The sequence below is a fragment of the Erigeron canadensis genome, chromosome 7, assembly GCF_010389155.1.
Source record: "Erigeron canadensis isolate Cc75 chromosome 7, C_canadensis_v1, whole genome shotgun sequence".
NCBI classification, from domain to species: Eukaryota; Viridiplantae; Streptophyta; class Magnoliopsida; order Asterales; family Asteraceae; genus Erigeron; species Erigeron canadensis.
In genome coordinates, this window is record NC_057767.1 from 13420072 (window position 1) to 13439068 (window position 18997).

Consider the following 18997-nt stretch of genomic DNA (forward strand, 5'->3'; position numbering starts at 1 on the left):
AACCATGAGAAATTTTAGATTGTAACTTGATGTTCATATCCGAATAATATATGTGAATAAATTCATGCACATATAAACATATCGACTGGCTATTACGATGACCATCACCATCATGCCTTCGAGCTAGAGCTGCCATCAGGAAAATTCAAATACGAACTAGTCGTCCTTTATTAGATCAATACTATATAATCAATAAGCATACATCATAGATATGACACATTAACATACATTTAAAAAGATCAAAATAAATATACCATACCTCACTACCATAAACATATGAGAAATGCTATAGTTTATCAAATACATACCATACTAGTATACTACATTTGATGTTCATAAATATATCTAAAAACTAAAAACTTAAATGTTTACCAAATACATATACAACATAACCGCATGAGGCTGATCTGGGCATTAGATAATATATAAGCTAAACTATATACTATTTTTTAACCTGCTACAGTGCTGCCAAGAATTAACGATTTGAACTTGTGACCTTTAAACTAAAGATATTATGAAAGAACATCAAACGGTTGAGCTTCTCGAGCAACTTTGATAAAAACGTCCTCAAGAGTAGTGTCTGCAAGCCCCCATGCCTGAACAGTGAATCTGCTTTTAGCGTACTCAACTGCCCGAAAAACGTCTGCTATTTTGATGGCTTCTTTTGGCAACTCAAATTTTTGTGTTCCAGATATTTGGTATATCTTGTTAGCGTTTGGTGCGAGACCCTTTGCTAGGTTTTCTACATCTGTCTCGTGATCTGAGGATGTTGTCATTGTGAACACGTATGAACCTCCGTATCTACCCTTTAACTGAAAATTAGAGATAGTAAGATACGATGATAAAATATTCAAACGTCACTAACATGGTCACATATTTTAAATTGCCCCGTTTGGGCGGGTTGGATAACAAACTTAAGAAGGTACTTTTACCAGTTGGGTAAATAAGGTTGGCTTGAAACATATTTTGTTCAATTATATGTTATTTCTTATACATAAAAACTCTGCTATTAGTTTTATATGTACTGGTAATAATTTAGTAGCAAAAGTTTTTTATAATTCTTTATGAGTTCTGTTTGAGCTTGTTGGGCTTTTTTCTAATTTATTGAACCTTGTTTTTGGATCAAGATTAGCCACAACCATTTGGGTTTTGCATTAGATTTGCTATTTCAAAATGCTTTTGGTTTTGGCTGTAATTTTGCTATTCTAAAATACTTAATATCTCTCGTTTAGGTTGAAAAATTACTTATAAAATGATATCCTTTTATCATAGTTGTAGATATACTACACTAATATAGATTTGTTATCCACTTAATGCATAATGTATAATTGTTGGGTTCAACTTTGAAGCTCACATGCTAGTTTTTGATGGTCAACCGAATTAACCAAAGACATTAACCGAACCATAATCAGAAATCGATAACTGAACCAATAATTAACCAAAAGCAGTCGGTTAAGGAAACCACTTAACAGAATTATTCAGTTGTAATTTGATTTTCGGCCATAACTGAACCAAACTAACCCATACAACCCAATTAAACTGTTTCCTTTTAAGCTATTTTTATTTTAATTCACCCTTCCTAAATAGGCACGGCCTAAGTTGACCCATGCATATGTGAAAGAGTCAAAAGTGCCATTAGTGCCTCTAGGCAGTTCAGCTAATGCAACAATGTAAATGTAATTTCATATAGACGACTAAGGCAGTCCAGTTGGAAGTAATGTAACTATATGTTGGCATGTAGTGGTTATAAAACTGCAACAATGTTTTAGCATGCAGTGATCACGAACCTAATGGAAGTTAGCATGTGGTCGAGATGCAACATTTTCATAATGAAGTGAGAATTAATGATACCTCTTTAGGATTTCCGACACACTGCAAGCTGCCATCGACAAAGATTCCTAAACGGTCACATAGATGCTCAGCTTCCTCCATAGAATGTGCTGAAAATTTTTATTTAATCATATTCATTTAGGGAAAAAGTAAGTAACATTTTTAATGCTAAGTGGCAATTGCTACATATATGCTCAGCAAAGACCCAATGGTTCTTCTAGTGGTGGCAAGAATAACGGGTCAGCAGGCTAGGCAATGGGTTCAAACAGCTCTATTAATTTGACCCATTTAAATAAGAAAAGAAACACAACCAGATTCGACCAGTTCATAAGTAAATGTGTCAAAATTGCCATCACTAGAACGTCATCACGTAAATTGGAAGAATAGTTAACTAGAAGATTACTTGTAAGAATGATTGCACGGTTTTGTTTGGCTCGCTTCACCACATTCCATAGGTTATTTCTTGAAGCTGGGTCCAGTCCAGTGCTAGGCTCGTCCATGTACACAACCTATACATATATTGTTGGAAACCAATTTTAAAAGGATATGTTGAAAAGATAGTCAAAAGGTTGTACATACAGGGAAAGCAAGACATACCTTGGGATCTCCAATTAATGAAATGGCAACACTAAGCCTCCTTTTCATGCCTCCACTATACTTACCAGCTTGCTTGTCAGCTACCCCACCGTTGAAGAGATTGACACTTCTAAGAGATTCTTCAACTGCCTAAACAATAAAATTGAGAAATAGATCAGTTCAAAATTCAAAAAATGACCAATAAAGATACGAGTGGGTACTTTTGGATGCAAGTTTGTCAGCAAGAATATGTCTAAGAGTTGCAGGTGGCAAAACTGAGTCGGGGGGGGGGGGGGGGGGGGGGGTCATAACTCATATAGAGACCAGGCGGGTTGGGTTAACCCAGAACACATTAAGTCCCAAGTCCGAACTATATAAAGATATTATACATTAATAAGTGCAAATATGATAACAGAAACTCGTTATCAATTGCAATCTAAATTTTCTAAGAACTGATTTGGTCGGTTTTATACACTAGATATATACTTAAAATGACATTCTCGTGAGACTCATGTGGCCCAACTTCTTTTACGCTATTTATTATTGGTAACATGACCAACAGAAGATTATGGATAATCCAAGTTGATCCATTCATAAGTAAATGGGTTAAAATTGCCACCTATAACAGAAGGGAATGCAACTTACTTGTGTCAAGGTTGAACCTTTGAGATTCTTAAGCCTTCCATAGAATAGAAGATGCTCCCTACCCGTTAGGGTTTCCCAAAGCAAGCTATATATATAATGGTCAATAGGATAGCAAATTAATCACAAAAGGTAAGGACGTGTAATGTTGGTTTATAAGAGATTTTGTTCCTTACTCGTGCTGAGGACATACACCCATGTTACCATAAATCTGATCCATGTTGGTTGTTATATCCAGACCTTGAACATAAGCTGTGCCAGAGCTTGGCTTAATGAGCCCAATCATCTGTCAGCAGGAACAACTTCTCTTAAGTTGAGAGCAAAAAAACACAAGACATTCCATAAGAACGAACACTGAAACAAAGTTGGATGCTACATTGGACATAAAAGGCTGGTGGATCTGGCTGAACAGCCAGAATGTTTGTCCATTTGACTCATTAAAAAAACATCTTTACCTAGATTGAACCACTAATAGATAAATGCATCAAAGTATCAAACTTCCACATAAAAGTGACAGATAAAAGGGGAAGATTTAATCACCTATCTCACTAAAAAATAAAACATGCAATTATCTCTGTTTTGTAATTTAATGCATTTACACTGACCATATTAATGAAAGAGGTTTTGCCAGCACCATTTGGACCAAGCATTCCAAAGCACTCCCCTTGAGATAATGCAAGTGACAAACCTCTAACTGCAAATTTCTCTGGGTTTCCATCTCTTCCCGGATACACCTTTTTGAGGTTATCACATACGATTGAATGGCTTGTATCTTGTTCAAGTAATGACTGCTCGACCCTCTCTCTCTGTTAGAAAATGGAAGAGCAGACAATAATCAAGAGTATCAAATAAGTCGATTACAGAAAAAATAATAACATAAAATGTAAACAAAATAGAGAAAAGGTGCATTGAACAATCAACCATAGTTATACATTTCTGAACTCTTATAATGTATATACCCCAAGCCCAAATAACAAAAGCATAGATTTACATCATTCGTACAACTTGTAGGATCAATCAGCAAACATTCTTTAAGCCATATGTTATAATCTTTAACTTTGTTACTGTGAATATTATGATAGTAAAAGAACTATATTAATAAAGAAAAATGATCTTGCTTGATTAATAAAATTGATTAGGAGATTTATGCATTATATTGTGGATAATATTCAACCGGTTGGACCACGTTCTTTAAGTTAAATCCTTTTTCCAGCCTGTTGCAACATATAAATAAAAAAATAACCAATATAGCCAAACAGGCCCATTTAAAGGTAAATGGATTGAATGTGTCTCTTCCAACAATATATACACGATGTCACTTTAAAAGATTCATGGCAACTTATTGTATTGTCCAGATATTATCTACTAGATAGAAATATGTCAATATTCTATGCATCTGATCACTTAGCAATGGGGTGTTCGTGGTTTGGTTTTTACCCAGTTAAACTGTAAACCGAACCGTTTAAAAAACTGGAAAAAACCAAACCGTTTTTGAATTTGGTTTTGGGTTTGGTTTGTAACCGAAACCGAATTAGATATTTGGTTTTTGGTTTGGTTATGGGTATATGATAATGAATTTGTTAAACCCGAAAAAACCGAACAACTTATATTAATACTATGTTTAATTAAAAATATTGATAATTATTAATGTGTTTTTTTTTACTTTTTAGGTTTATTTGCTTATTATACTAACTTTTTGTGAAATTAGAAAAATTCAATTGACAAACAATGAAGAACATGATGAAGAATTTTTAATAATGATGACAAACAAGAGTTTAATTGTTTCAGTTATGTTACTTATTTATCCATATTGTGTGTGAAGTCTAAACTTACTACTTCGGTAAAAATTAAAATTATAAATCTATTTTGGTTACACGACTTAGACAAAAAAAATGGTGAATATTTGTTATTCCTATTTGGTTTTTTCGGTTTTAAACCGAAACCGAACCGAGTTCTAATTTGGTTTTTGGTTTGGTTTTTCTATTTTGAATTAGGTTTTGGTTCGGTTTTGGTTTTGAAAAATAAATATAAAAAAACCGAAAAACCCAAACCAAATAGACCGAATAACCAAAAACTGAACCGATGAACACCCTACTTAGCATAAAAGAAAGCAATACTTACCTCTTGGGCCACATCAGGTTTCTCCAGCTGCACATATACTTTTGAACCCTGCCTTTGTAAACTGGGTTTCCTGAATGAAACTGAAGGCTTCTTTTTGAACTTGTCCAAGAAAAAAAGTGGACTTTTTCGGATACCACTTCCGGATGTTACAGCCTGGTCTATGTAGTATGCAATAAAGAAAACCACCACCCATTCCACAACCATGATTATTAAGACATGACGCATTTCATTATTGCTATCCCCTAAATCTCCCCAACGCATTCCATCAGTACCCATATAGTTTCCAGTAAAAGCATACTGTGAAAATTCATAAAGTCCGCCATATAGAGAAAACCCTGGATACAACTCCATCACGACAATCCAAAATCCTGCAAAGGAAGTAGAAATATTCAAACAAGCAGCATACAAACAACAAACAGTAAAATATTAGAAATAGCTCAAAACAAGTCAACCATTAATGCGGCTATTAATAACATTTGGCAAAATGAGTAGGGTTGGTGAATTGGATAACAGGTCAAACGGGGGAACATTTGGTGTGGGTCGAAAAGAGTTGGGTTCGGTTGGATCGGGCTGGGTTAACGTGCAACAGTTTATTTCCAAAATAACTTAAGCTTTGTATACATAATTAGTGTGTCAGATGTGTATTATTTAATTTTTCTAATAAAGCAATTCAAGATGCTTTAAACATTAGAAATATATTTGGGGAATTACGACCCATTATCTTTATCACAATTAACCCGTTACTATTAAACCATAGGGTAAATCAACCGTCCTTACCTAAATAGGTTAAAATTGTCACCTATACCTTAAACAAGTCATCAATCAATATCACTTACGCTTTTAAATACTTTACGCAACATGATAGAGATCAAGAATATATTATTTGCATCTTTACTCACTGGAAAATGATTTATCTTGAAGGAAGAACTGGAAGAAGAATCCTCCTAAGAGACCAGTTGCAAAGACGGTGATATAACCCACAACTGTCATAATGATATCCATATAATCAGTATCCAGATGCATCTCTATCATCCTAACAAAAATACAATGATAAATTTACAGTATATTTGAACAATATGACAGTAAACCTGCAGCCGTCTTCACATTAGAGAAAAGTGCAGCCACTAGAAATGCCAGAGAAATTTGTAGATTCACATATATAACATAGAACACAAATTGGATACTGTAGTCGTTCAATGTAAAGAACTTCAACCCTACAACCAATGAAAGGGTATGAATCAAAACATAATTTGTAAAACTAAAAAAAGAAAAGAGTGTTTTTTTTTTTAAAGTTAAAAAAAGAAAAAAGTGTAATTTGATTTTGCTGATATGTTACCTACAACTGAGCCAAATGCCACGAAACATAACATATACAGCAAAGATATGGCAAGGAAGTATGCATAAGAAATCATCCAATAAGGGCCATCCCCAAGACCATGCATTTTCATCATGATCCTTAACTTTTGTTGTTTCTCATACACCAGAGTGGTTAAAACAATCTTCCACAGACATAGTATTTAAACTTCAGTATGACTTTATTGGTTGGCACTTAAATCAAAACAACATGGTATTCTAAAACGTTACTTACAGGGAAAAGTTGCAAAATGACCCATGTAAAGAACAATGTTCCAAGGAGGGAAGAGAAGTCTAGCCTGATTTCGGTTTCAGCCTTGGGCATCTCTTTTACATAATCAAATAGCATTTGTGTTGATGGCCCAACCAAAAGTTGTAAGTAAGCATTTGATAACTGTATCATATGTGTTGCAAATGTCAGATTCCGCCTGATTTAGGGCGTATAATAATATTCATGCAATAATGAAAATATTAATTTAATATAAATGTAAGACAAGGTTTGTTGTAACAATAAGAACATGGACTTCCTAACTCCTAAGACAGATTCGATAAATAGCATGAGAGTGGTAACTTCGACAAAATAGAAGAAGTCTTGTGTAGAATAGAAATTATATGACGCTTCAAAAAGTGTGTACCAAATTTATTGAGCGAGGAAGCCGAACCAGTCCTGTGGGACCACCTCCTGTGTCATTCTTGTATGTAGAGTTGTACCATACTGTCACATTATAATTATTCATATTCGAATTCAAGAAATCATAGCCTGTAAAATGTTTAAATAGAAAATTTAGAGCATAGTTTAGATCATTTATATTGAAATTGCTATCAAATGATGTTTGAATTCACCAACCTGTTAATATCTCATTTATTTTATCTTCAGAGTTTCCCTTTCTGTATCCCGCATAGAGCTCATTGTTAATTTCAGAAGAGCTGTTGCGCCATAAATGTTGACCTTGAACACATCTGATTTCTACAGGATCAGTGACAACATCAGTAACGCAATAGCTTAAACTTTATTATTCTTCATTAAAATCATTTGGTTTGTTGCTATGAATACTGTTTTTGAACTATTTGCATTAAGGCATTAACACACAAACTATTACTTCTATACATAAGCTACAAGAATTCATACCTTTTTGTAATTCAATGGATGCTATGGGGACAGAAATAGAAAATGTGGAGTTGGCTCCACACTGAGATTGAACATAGTAGATAGGAAAACTCGAGAAAAAAGCAGACTCAAAAAAGTTATACATATCAGTCTTTGAAGCTGAGCCCTGATATATTTCAAACAATCATATCAGCAAAAAGAAACTTTTAGCATATTCTTATCACAATAATCTTACGTAATTACCAAATAATAACTTACCAATACAGCACCAGCCAGACCATTGGCTGAACTGAAATTGGTAGAACTTGGGAACATATTTCTAGCCAGCCCTGTCAAATAATATAAAAATTATTAAGATTTAAGATTTGAATGTATAATACGCGTTGACATATGTAATGATACGCAAGAGATAAAACCAACATACTCTCTCCAAGAGATCTATTAGTCCCAGTAATAAGGACAGTGGCTGGACATGAACCTGTAGCTCTACATGATTCGTTAGGCAAATCACCAAATGGAATGATATCAGTTCTCACAGCACGAAACTGTGAATCTGGTAATTGCAATATGGGAGGCCATTCAGGTGGTATTGGTATAGGGCAAGTGGCCACTTGATCCAAATCTGAGTATTGAATCCCGCACACTCTCTCACACTGACCGTCACCGTCTTGATCAATACAAGTGCAACCACATTTATTTTCGGGTTTATCTAATTCATTGTTGATTATTGCTTGTAGTAATACTAGTAACAAACAAAGGACGATCGGGAAGAATACAAGCCTCAGATTTGTCCTGATATTCCTTTTCTGATAAAAAACAAGAAACAAAGTATTCTAAGTATAACATTAAACCACTCTTGATCCTACACAACACCTTTAATTCACCACTAACCAACAATTAGGCCATGTTTCTTTTTTACTTAATAGTTAAGAACTTAATCGTTCAGTCAAATTTCATTTTTTTTTACTTAATAAACAAAAATAACCGTCAATTACTTATATTTTGCTTAATACATACCGACATTCTTAATAAATTCAGCCACTTAATACACCAGTTACTTTTACATATCCGTTCGGTATAAAGCCAAAAAACAAACAAACAAACAAACAAACCGTTTACCGTTTACCGTTTGTTGCCACAACCACAATGGTGTGGGTTCGTGGTCTAATAACCATACACGTCAGCAATTTACAATTAAAATTTTAAATAACAAATAAAAACGAAATCAATATTCAAAAACAGCGAACACTTGAAACAATTTAAATTAAATACGAACATATCAAAAATAAATTAACTTGAAATAATGACATTATAAATATGAAATTCAACAAGATAATAATAATAATAAATATAAAATAAAAACCTGAAAAGTCAAATTCTTTCTGAATAAAGCATTAGCCTGAGTCCAGAAACTAGACGGACCATTGGATGAATCCGCCATTGATGCACCTTACACACACACACACACACTTTCTCTCTCACATACACGCAGTAAGCGTGTTGAAATCGTGACCGTTAAAATTGGAATCTGGCGCCAAAAAAGAATAACAATTTGGGGGAAAGAATATGCGAATTGATTTTTGCTTCCGCTGTTGTTTTCTACGGATGCTGCTTTTTTAGCAAAGTGTATATCGATCAGTATGTTGTATAAATAAGTAAAAGTGTTAAAATGACGGTGGTGTCCTTTGTAAACTTAATTAATGATGTGTTTAGATGACGATTATACCCTTTTGAGTTCTAAGTTCTAAAATTACACCCCTAATATATACAAGGAGTATTATTTTGTTTCAATTTTTATTTCTTTTCTTTTTAACAGGTTATATGTGGCCTATTGAGTATTTTTACATTATGATCTACTTATGGTTAATTGAAAAGTTTTTCGATCCGGTTTTCAGTGATTACATTTAATATAAAAAAAATTAAAAATCATAAAAACAAGATAAAAATTTTATAAAAAAAAAACTTTTATTCCTTCTCTCCTTAAGTTATCTTCTTTCCTTCTCTTACAACAAGGTTATAACTGTTTATAATCTCTATAACAAACAGTACAAGTCAGTGATACATATTGATGACACATTATGTCTGATGAAGAGATCAAGAGACTAATCACGATTATGGGACTATTTGGCAAGGGCTTTTTAAGAGCTTTTAAGGGCTTAAAAGCCCTTAGCTTTTAAAGATAACCTCATTTGAAATTATAGTCCTGTTTGGCAATACATAAGAAATCAAAAACCCCAGCCCAAAAAAACTCCTAAAAGCCCCAAAATGTCCTTAAAATAAAAACTCGTAAAAAGAGAGTTGAAAAAAAACCCCAACCCTTAGCCCAACGTCAAACTCCAGCCCCAAACTTTTAACTACAGCCTCAGCTCGAAGCTTTTGTGTCAAACATACCTTATGTTTATTAAACAATGTGAGGATTGATCGATGTATTCAGTTACTTAGTACCCATTTTTTTTCATGATTATCATTATCATAAATATGTGTATCGTGGATTTTGACTCACTCGTGATGTAAGTAAGATCCCAAGTATGGGTTATCTACTTTATGTAGTTTATTATGGGAATAACATATATTCAAAATGTTATCTTTTATTTTTAACTAAGATAATACAAATGAGATAATTTTGATTAATTATAAAATTGCAAGTGAAATTACATTGAAGATGCAAAAGTATTGTACGTGTTGTCATTTAACCATTATTAATTTAAATAGTTAAAACTGTCATTATACGCTATAATCGATTTTCAAGTTAGACTAATTCAAGAAGAGTTCATGGGCTTTTGGTTGCATGATTATAAAATTTAAAACCTAAATTAAATTTAAACTATGAGATTTGAAATTTCGTTACTGGTTGTGCCAACATAAAAATTGCATGTTGACCAAAATTTTGGTTTTCATAGGGTATGAAAAGTGTTGTTGAGTTGTTTTTTCTTGCTTTTTAGATAAGATTTTTAAGGAAACATAAAAACGAAAAACATAATCTAAGTTAGAGAATTCCTAAAATAATTTATAGTACATAACTAAATTTTAGACCCGTGTCCAATACTGGACACGGGATTTACGATATTATCAATATTAAACATTTAAATCATAAAAGCTTATAATTTTGAAGATATACGGTTTTAAGTGTTATATTTTGCGAGTTCTAATACAATAATCATAGGTTTGTCACTGTCATTATTAGCTAAGACATATTGATGGAATTGTTTGCCGTACTAATTCCACAAGGCACATACTATAATAATTTCTCTATTATAAAACTTAATCAGTTGTACTTATAATGTGATATTATTGTGAAAGATAATTGAGAATTAAAATATAAACATACTTATGATCTTGTCCTTGATATTCAAGTATATGTATTTGATTATGATGCGGGTCCATAACACACATAGGTTTTTTTTCAATCACATGTCCTATGATAATTAGATAACAATCAGGATTGTTTTCATATTTTTTGAAACCAGTTGTACTCATAATGTAATATTATTTATGAAATATAAGTAATAGTTAAAGTATAAACATACTTGTGATTAATAACATTGTAAAACTAATTATTTTAGTTATTTGTTTTTATTAATTAATTATGTAAAAATTAAATGATGACATCAGCGAGAGTCAATTAGATGAAAGTGAACGATATGATTGGTTAATAAGTCCTTACTTCAACTGTTTTTTAGTATATTAAAATTAATATAGTATAATTACTATTAAAATCTTAATATATTTACATTAGTTTTAATTTATGTTTAATTAATTAATTATGTATATATATATATATATGATAGAACATACTATTGGATATATATTAGTTATTATTTTATTGGATAAATATTAGTTATTATTCTATCAGATATATATTAGCTATTATTATTTATTTATTATATTAAAATTATTGGGTAAAAAATGTAAACTTGTGATAGAAAACAAAAAAGTGAAGTAAAGTCAAAATTGAAAACAAAAGTCAATATTAAGAAATCATGAGTTATAATTAGTCGATAAGTTATTAGAGCAACTGTGTTTTAATATAATAAAAGATTAAAATAAAATAACAACTCCTTTTTCAAAATCCCAATTAAGAAAATTGAAATAGCTATAATTAGATTAATTTTTAACAAAATGCAAACTTATAATTATATTTAATTGTTTTTAATCAAGCTTACCCCGTAAAAGAAAATTTATTACCAATCAAGTAATTTATAGGTTTTAATTTGTCACGAGTAGTTATATGGATTTATCGTTAATTAATCGTTTAAAATGTGTAGTTTTGATTATTGGTAACGAGATGGGTCCCGTACAATGCGGCGGCGGTGGCGGCAACGGGTGGTGTTAATGATGGTGTTGGTAACGATGTGGTTATTAATCTAAAAGTAATTGACGTAAATGATAGTGTAGTTATTTTATGGTTAATGGATGTATCTTTTGTATAAACTTTATTAAGAATATCATAGAGATATTAGATAAAAATATTTAAATTAATTAATAAAGGAGATAGATAATTTGAATAAATATGAGTGTAAAATATTTTAAGGATATATTGGGTAGATTTAGTGTGTGAGTTATAAATGTGTTAAAAATTAAGGGTATTTTGAGTATTTTAAAGGTAGAAAGTTAAAAAAGGGGATGATAGTTTATTTATTAATATGGTATAGATTTAGATACAGATATAGATATCTTAACTCCTTATATAAACAAAGTGATTTTTTTTTCCTTCAACAATTATACCTTTGATATACTCAATTTACCCTTACTGAATTACCTATCTACCATTATGAGCCTACTAAATATCCTAAAATACCCTTACGTAACTCCAAATCAAAAAACTACTAACACAAAACCTATCTTTACCCACATAATGAACTAATTACCCCTACTAAATTTTTTATTTATTAACTTAAATAATTCAACCTAATATACCTATAATAATCTTAAAAAAATAAATTACAATAATATATGTTTTTCAATCCTTAAAATAACTACATCACCCCCTTCTACAAATTATTTTTATATTAATATCCATATCGTCACCCCTCCCGCCGCCGCCACCACTACCCATCAACGCCACCCCGCTGCATTGCGCGAGTACCCCTCTAGTAGATGTAGATATAGATTGATTGAGATTGAGATTGAGATGGTCAACGTGCATGCAACTTCTCGATGCCTTCCTACTGTTTGGCTTCTCTGTTTCTTGTTCTTTATTTGTTGGCATTGTATGACTGTCTTATGTTCGATCTTTTCATCTTTTGTGTATCTACGTACCTAGCCAAGTAGCAATCATATAGTTACAATTGATTATAACTATAGCTTTAGCCTTGAATAGTTCGTTTTTGGGTATGTTGTGGTTTTCTTAAAGCTGAGCATACTATGTTAAGTTTATAAACTTATTTTTTCAAAAATGGGAAAAACAAATATGCTCTTAGAAGTATGGAAGAAGCATGTTTCCCCCTCACAAACTTTCCTCCATGAAAATCACATGTTTAAATATAAAATCTCTCCCTCTTGAAAATCATGATGGAAACATGCTGTTAGAAGCATACTAGTTAACCCCTTCAAAAATATAGTTAAAATGATACTTCAAAGAGTGAATATCTTTGAAAAAAAAATAAGTCAGTATTTGAAATAACACTCATACCAAAGTATCTTCGACAAAATTATAAACGTAGAAAAAATTAACAAATGATCACATAAACCGTTTTTTGAAATCACTTTTGCTTAGTATGTTGACAAGAATTTATGAACAATAACTAGCGTATTTGATATGCTTTTAAAAACACTAGTAGATTTGGTTCATTATAATAATCACTGGAACTTTTTAATTATAAATAAAATAATAATAGAAAAATGATAAATCTTTTTAACCAATCCTCATAAAAATCCTCTTAATATATCCACTTGTTAACACATGAAATCCTTTAATTCTCTTTTCTAGTCTTACCTCCTAATTTTTCACATATCAAAATTTTATTAATTGGAGGATTAATGTACCAAATCTTAGTGTAAGTGTCTAAGTGTGAATATTAATACCTAATTTCTTAGTCATGGTAGTTCGTACCTCGTAACATTGAATTGTAAATGCACATGCAACCACGCAACTTCGTAGAAGATTGTGTTACATACGTCCATCATGACGTATTTGGCCTCATTAGATGGCAAATTATTATTATTATTATATATACTAAAAAAAGCATGAATTAGTTTACGTGTGTCATACATTTTCAATACTTTTAGTCCTTATCATTAAATTTGTTGCAGCAATGGTTTTTATCAGCTAACGGCTGCTAATTTTTTCCTGCAATTATATTCCCTGTCGTTAAATTTGTTACAACAATGGTCCCTATCAGCTAACTTTAACCTTTTAACTTTAGGTTTCTTAATATTTGCCACATAACTTTAACGTTTTAACTTTTGTCACATAACTTTAATTTCTTTTACTTTTAACACAAAAGTTTGCTTTTATTTAGTTTTTAAACATATTTTTTTCTAACTATTGCCACAAAAGTTTTTTTTTTTTTACTTTTTATAATGGAAACTTTTAACTTTTAACTTTTTGTCACATAAATTTAATTTTTTTTTTATTTTTGGCACGAAAGCTTTGTTTTATTTAGTTTTTAAACTTTTGTTTTTCTAATTTCTGCCACAAAATTCATTTTTTTTACTTTTTATCACAGAAAATTTTAAGCTTTTACTTTTTGTCACATAACTTTTATTTCTTCTATTTCTTGCACGAAATATTTGTGTTATTTCCCCATTTACTTTTTATACATTTGTTTTTCTAACTTTTGTCACGAAATTTTCATTCTCTTTACTTTTTATCACATAAATTTACGAATTTTTGGTCATTCTACTTTTTGTCACATCACTTTTATTTCTTCTACTTTTCACACAAAGTTTTGTTCTATTTAATTTTTATACTTTTATTTTTTCAACTTCAGCCACCAACATTTCATTTTTCTTTACTTTTTATCACATCACTTTTCACCTTTTAACTTTTGCCAAAAAATTTCATTTTATATAATTTTCCACATGTTTACATGTTACGTAATGTCTCCCGGGGCAACGCCCGGGGAAAAAAACTAGTTAGATACAAAATACGAGTAATACGTACTTTTTATTCTAACGGCAAAATGAAATCTCTATCTCTACTACATTATAAAACATTTGTTCCTTTTAAATTTTTTCAACTTTCAACTTTTCAACAATGTACACCTACTAATGCATAATATACAATACATCTATATATACATTTCAACCACTTTTTTTCTCTCTCCTCAAATCTCAACCATTTATTTTTCTATCTCTTCCATAAATCATTTTATTCTTCTAACTCATTTAAAATCTTTTATTTAAAAAAAATTATAAAAATTATATGGGTGTTCCTAAAATATAATGCTCTTTCATTAGAGATATCATTCGATATACTTTCTACGAATTTTAAATCCGATGGCGGAGCACGTACGGTTAAGGCATTTGGCTATCACACTCAATGACCTATCGCCTCTTATGATCTATCATACTCTATGACCTATCACCCCACCATCTCACCGCCGCAACGCGCGGGTAGTTTTTCTTATTACATTATAAAACATTTGTTTCCTCTAAATATTTTCAACTTTTTAACAATGTACACTTACTAATGCATACTGTAGAATACATTTATATACATCTCAATTCTCAATCATTTATTTTTTCTCTCTCATCAAATCTCCACCACTCGTTTTTCTCTCTAATCCAGAAATCATACAGTATTATTCTTATAATTCATTCAAAATCATTTATCTCAAAAACGTACATCGATAAATTATAAAAATTATATGGGTGTTCTTAAAATTTCATGCTCTTTCATTATAGATGTCGTTCGATATACTTTCGACGAATTTTTAAACACCAGGACGGAGCCCGTTCGACTAAGTTATTTGGCTATCACACTCTATGATAAATCACCCCCACCATCTTACCGCTGCAATGCGCGGATACTTTCTCCCGTTTATATTAATTTGTTTGGATATTAGATTCAATCTTTTAATATATATCAACTAAAAAATAGTAACAAAAATAATTTATGTTTTTTTTTGAAAAGTAAGAAAATGAAATATACTTAAGCGGACTTTTTTTTTTTTTATAATAATTTGGCTATTTGAGTACTTGACTGAAATTTAGACACGTCTTCCGCTACAAAAACGTGTTCTCATAAATTTTGATGCAATTAGATGTGTGTGTGTGTTACACATGACCAACAAATTTATAAGGAGTTGTAAGTTGTAACATTCAAAATCAATCTATCTTACTACAATACTTCACTACCTTAGAATCAAGATATCCAGTAACCGTTATATAAATCATCATATCTATTATCCGAACAAAAGAAACAAAAAACGTAACTTATAGCGCAATATGTTTGCCACAACTTTTGAATGACTTGAAAATATAATTCATAAAAAAAAGTAGCTATTGATAACAGAAGCCAATGCTTCAAAATGTGATCCACTAATTTACAATAGTAACCAAACATTGACTTTTATAGAATTTACTAGCTAATTAATAATAGTTATGTAATATTAATGTTTAAGAATTATGAGATAACTTAACTATACTCATAACCTCGAAATTGTATATTTTATATTTCGAATAAATATAATTAGCTTATTAACTTGTATAATATTCAAATAAATTAGAATAATATTCAAATAAATTAAAAATCTATTATGATAAAACTATTTAAATGATGAAAATTTAAAAGATTATTTATTAAAGTTTTCCAAAGAAAATAAAAACTTGTTATTTTGATAGAAAAAGACATTATAAATAACAAAAATATAAATGAAATAAATATAAAGAAGGAAAGTGCTTACAATATCATAAGTAAATTAAACAAAATAAAAACTAAACTTTAAAAATAATTTAGAGATGACAATTACCTATTTTTATATAATGATGAAGTCATAACAATTGTCTTTTATTTAATATAGGTTGATTGATAATATTAAGAAGAAAAGAAAAGGCGATAATTTTTTGAAAATTGACATATAGCTGTTTCAAAAAAATAAAATAAATAATTATATTTAATTTATATAAGACTTGGGCAAAAAAGGAAATAAATCATAAATCAATTAAAAATTAATTAAACTTTAAATAGGATGGTGTTATAAATCAAGAAAATAAAATAATTAATATAAAGAAGTCTAATAATGACAAGTAAGTATTGATTAGAAAATAATGATTTCATGAGAATCTTGTTTTATTTATACGAGAGATAGTGCCCGCACGTTGCGGTGGTGAGATGGTGGGGTGATATGTCAAGTCATAGAGTATAATAGCCAAATGTCTCAGCTGTACGGGCTTCGTCAGCGAATTTAAAAATTCGTCAAAAGTATATCGAATGACATCTCTAATGAAAGAGCATGAAGTTTTAAGAACACCCATACAATTTTTATAATTTATCGATATACGGTTTTTGAGATAAAAGATTTTTAATGAATTAGAGGAATAAAATGATTTATGGATGATAGAGAAAAAAATGAGCGGTTGAGATTTGAGGAAAGAGAAAAAAAAATGAGTAGTTGAGATTTAAGGTTATTATAAGTATATTAAATAGAGATATTTAAATTAATGAATAAAAATATGAGTATTTTGGGTAGTTTAAATCATTTTTTTTTTTTTTAAATAAAAGAGGCAAAATGCTTTATAAAATCAGTATTAGATAAAAGATATGTTCAGTAAGAGTTTTTATGTTATTTAATTAGAACCGTGTACATAAGTTACATGTCAATTTATACATTTCTAAATGAAATAGCATACCAAATTACATGGCAACTACTAAAGCCAATAAAATAAAATATACTCGTAACTAGTAAACAAATGATACATATTATTCATATATACGGCCACAAATGGCACAACCATGATCGAGTTGACCAAGCATTTTGGGCTTTTGGCTTCCCCTTTATTTTTTTCACTCATTGACCATCTTTTGCTTCATAACCAAGCATTTCTTTGATTTTATATTTTATGTTTGAAGTTTGAATTGCACCAAGTGTGGACTGTGGAGATCTTTTTCATTATTCCTAAGTTGACCTTCACTGTTTTTGGATGTGATTCCTAATCTACCCTTTATACGCTTCTGTAATAGAACTCACATGTTATAACTTATAAGATTTATTCGCAATTTTTATATTTAACGGAAACAAATGTTAAAAGCGCAAAACTTTGTCCGTGCTGCATAGCTGGCATTATTTAGTTGTATGATGTCGAAACTCAGCTGTATCAATTCTAAAAAAAATCTTACTGAATCAAGTCAAGATTTGAACCTCTGCCTCGTATATAAAACTTGGGTAACACACGAATCATAGATTGTTGGATATTTTTAGTTTTAATCTCATCTAAATTTTTTTTAAAAGTTATGATATCTTTATATTGTAAAACAGGTGGACACATAAAGGAGATATTAAATTATATATCTATGAGCTAATGACACTTATGTTGTATTCTCGAGTTTTTTTTAAAAGAAAAGAAAAACATGAATAAGATAAGAAATTGAAGAAATAAAATATTTTCAAAGTATTTCAAATATGAGAGAATGGTTTTTAAACATTTAAAAACAAATACAATTAAACGATTATTTTAAATTCATTCAGTCATTTTCTTCAAATCTTAAGAAAAAAAAATCATATGGTTTTTAAACATTTAAAAACAAATACAACTAAACGATTATTTAAAATCATAATGCCAATGAATCATTTATCATATTATTTTTTGTCGGGTTGAGATCTTCTCAAGTTAAAGACAACTTGAGAGATAAAGTTAGATGATCTCGACCATTAATTTGAAATCAATGGTTAAGATTAAAAGATGATAATTAAATTTTTTCATTGATCAATATCTTCAAACTTTACCCTTCAGGTTCAGGTTAAACTTCAGGAATACCCATCTTTTTTTTTTTTCACATCATCTCCATATTAATTTTTCTTTTTCATCTTTTGATATAAGAATTACCCAAGTTTCAACACTATGTATTCAAGTGAATTGAAGGTCCAAGACTCCAACTCCACCATCCCTTTTCTAGTTTCCTATACTACTTGGTAACTCTAACGAAATAACAAACAATTGTTTCCAAATTTTGATGTCCTTGTAATTTGAAGGTTTGATCCTCATGCCCAACAAGGCTGGAGGTCCTTTTCTATTTATGGTAGAACCTGGAAGCAGTCTCTCTACCTTTGGTAGGGGTAAGGCTGTTTACATATCAACCTCCCATACACCATCGAAAACGGTATTGGGACCCAAAACTCGTGAAAGACGTCGTTGGGAGTTAAACGTGTAATCACTAAAAGTACAATCAGATTTCTTCCAATGTTACTTATAAATGTCACTCTT

General features: G+C 30.4%; 1 protein-coding gene across 1 annotated transcript; it reads right to left on the reverse strand.

Annotated features, from left to right (window-relative positions):
* Positions 1–225: 225 nt before the first annotated feature.
* On the reverse strand, positions 226–9228 carry LOC122607378 (ABC transporter A family member 7-like). Its single transcript, XM_043780340.1, has 18 exons — positions 8994–9228; positions 8055–8436; positions 7889–7959; positions 7652–7796; positions 7370–7489; positions 7158–7282; positions 6758–6916; positions 6506–6668; positions 6258–6383; positions 6069–6152; positions 5170–5537; positions 3654–3854; positions 3225–3334; positions 3052–3136; positions 2428–2556; positions 2234–2339; positions 1852–1940; positions 226–812 (listed from the first exon to the last, which is right to left on the reverse strand). Exons 1-18 carry the CDS (start codon positions 9069–9071, stop codon positions 513–515), a joined length of 2841 nt encoding a protein of 946 aa, XP_043636275.1. The 5' UTR covers positions 9072–9228; the 3' UTR covers positions 226–512.
* Between the last annotated feature and the right edge of the window lie 9769 nt (positions 9229–18997).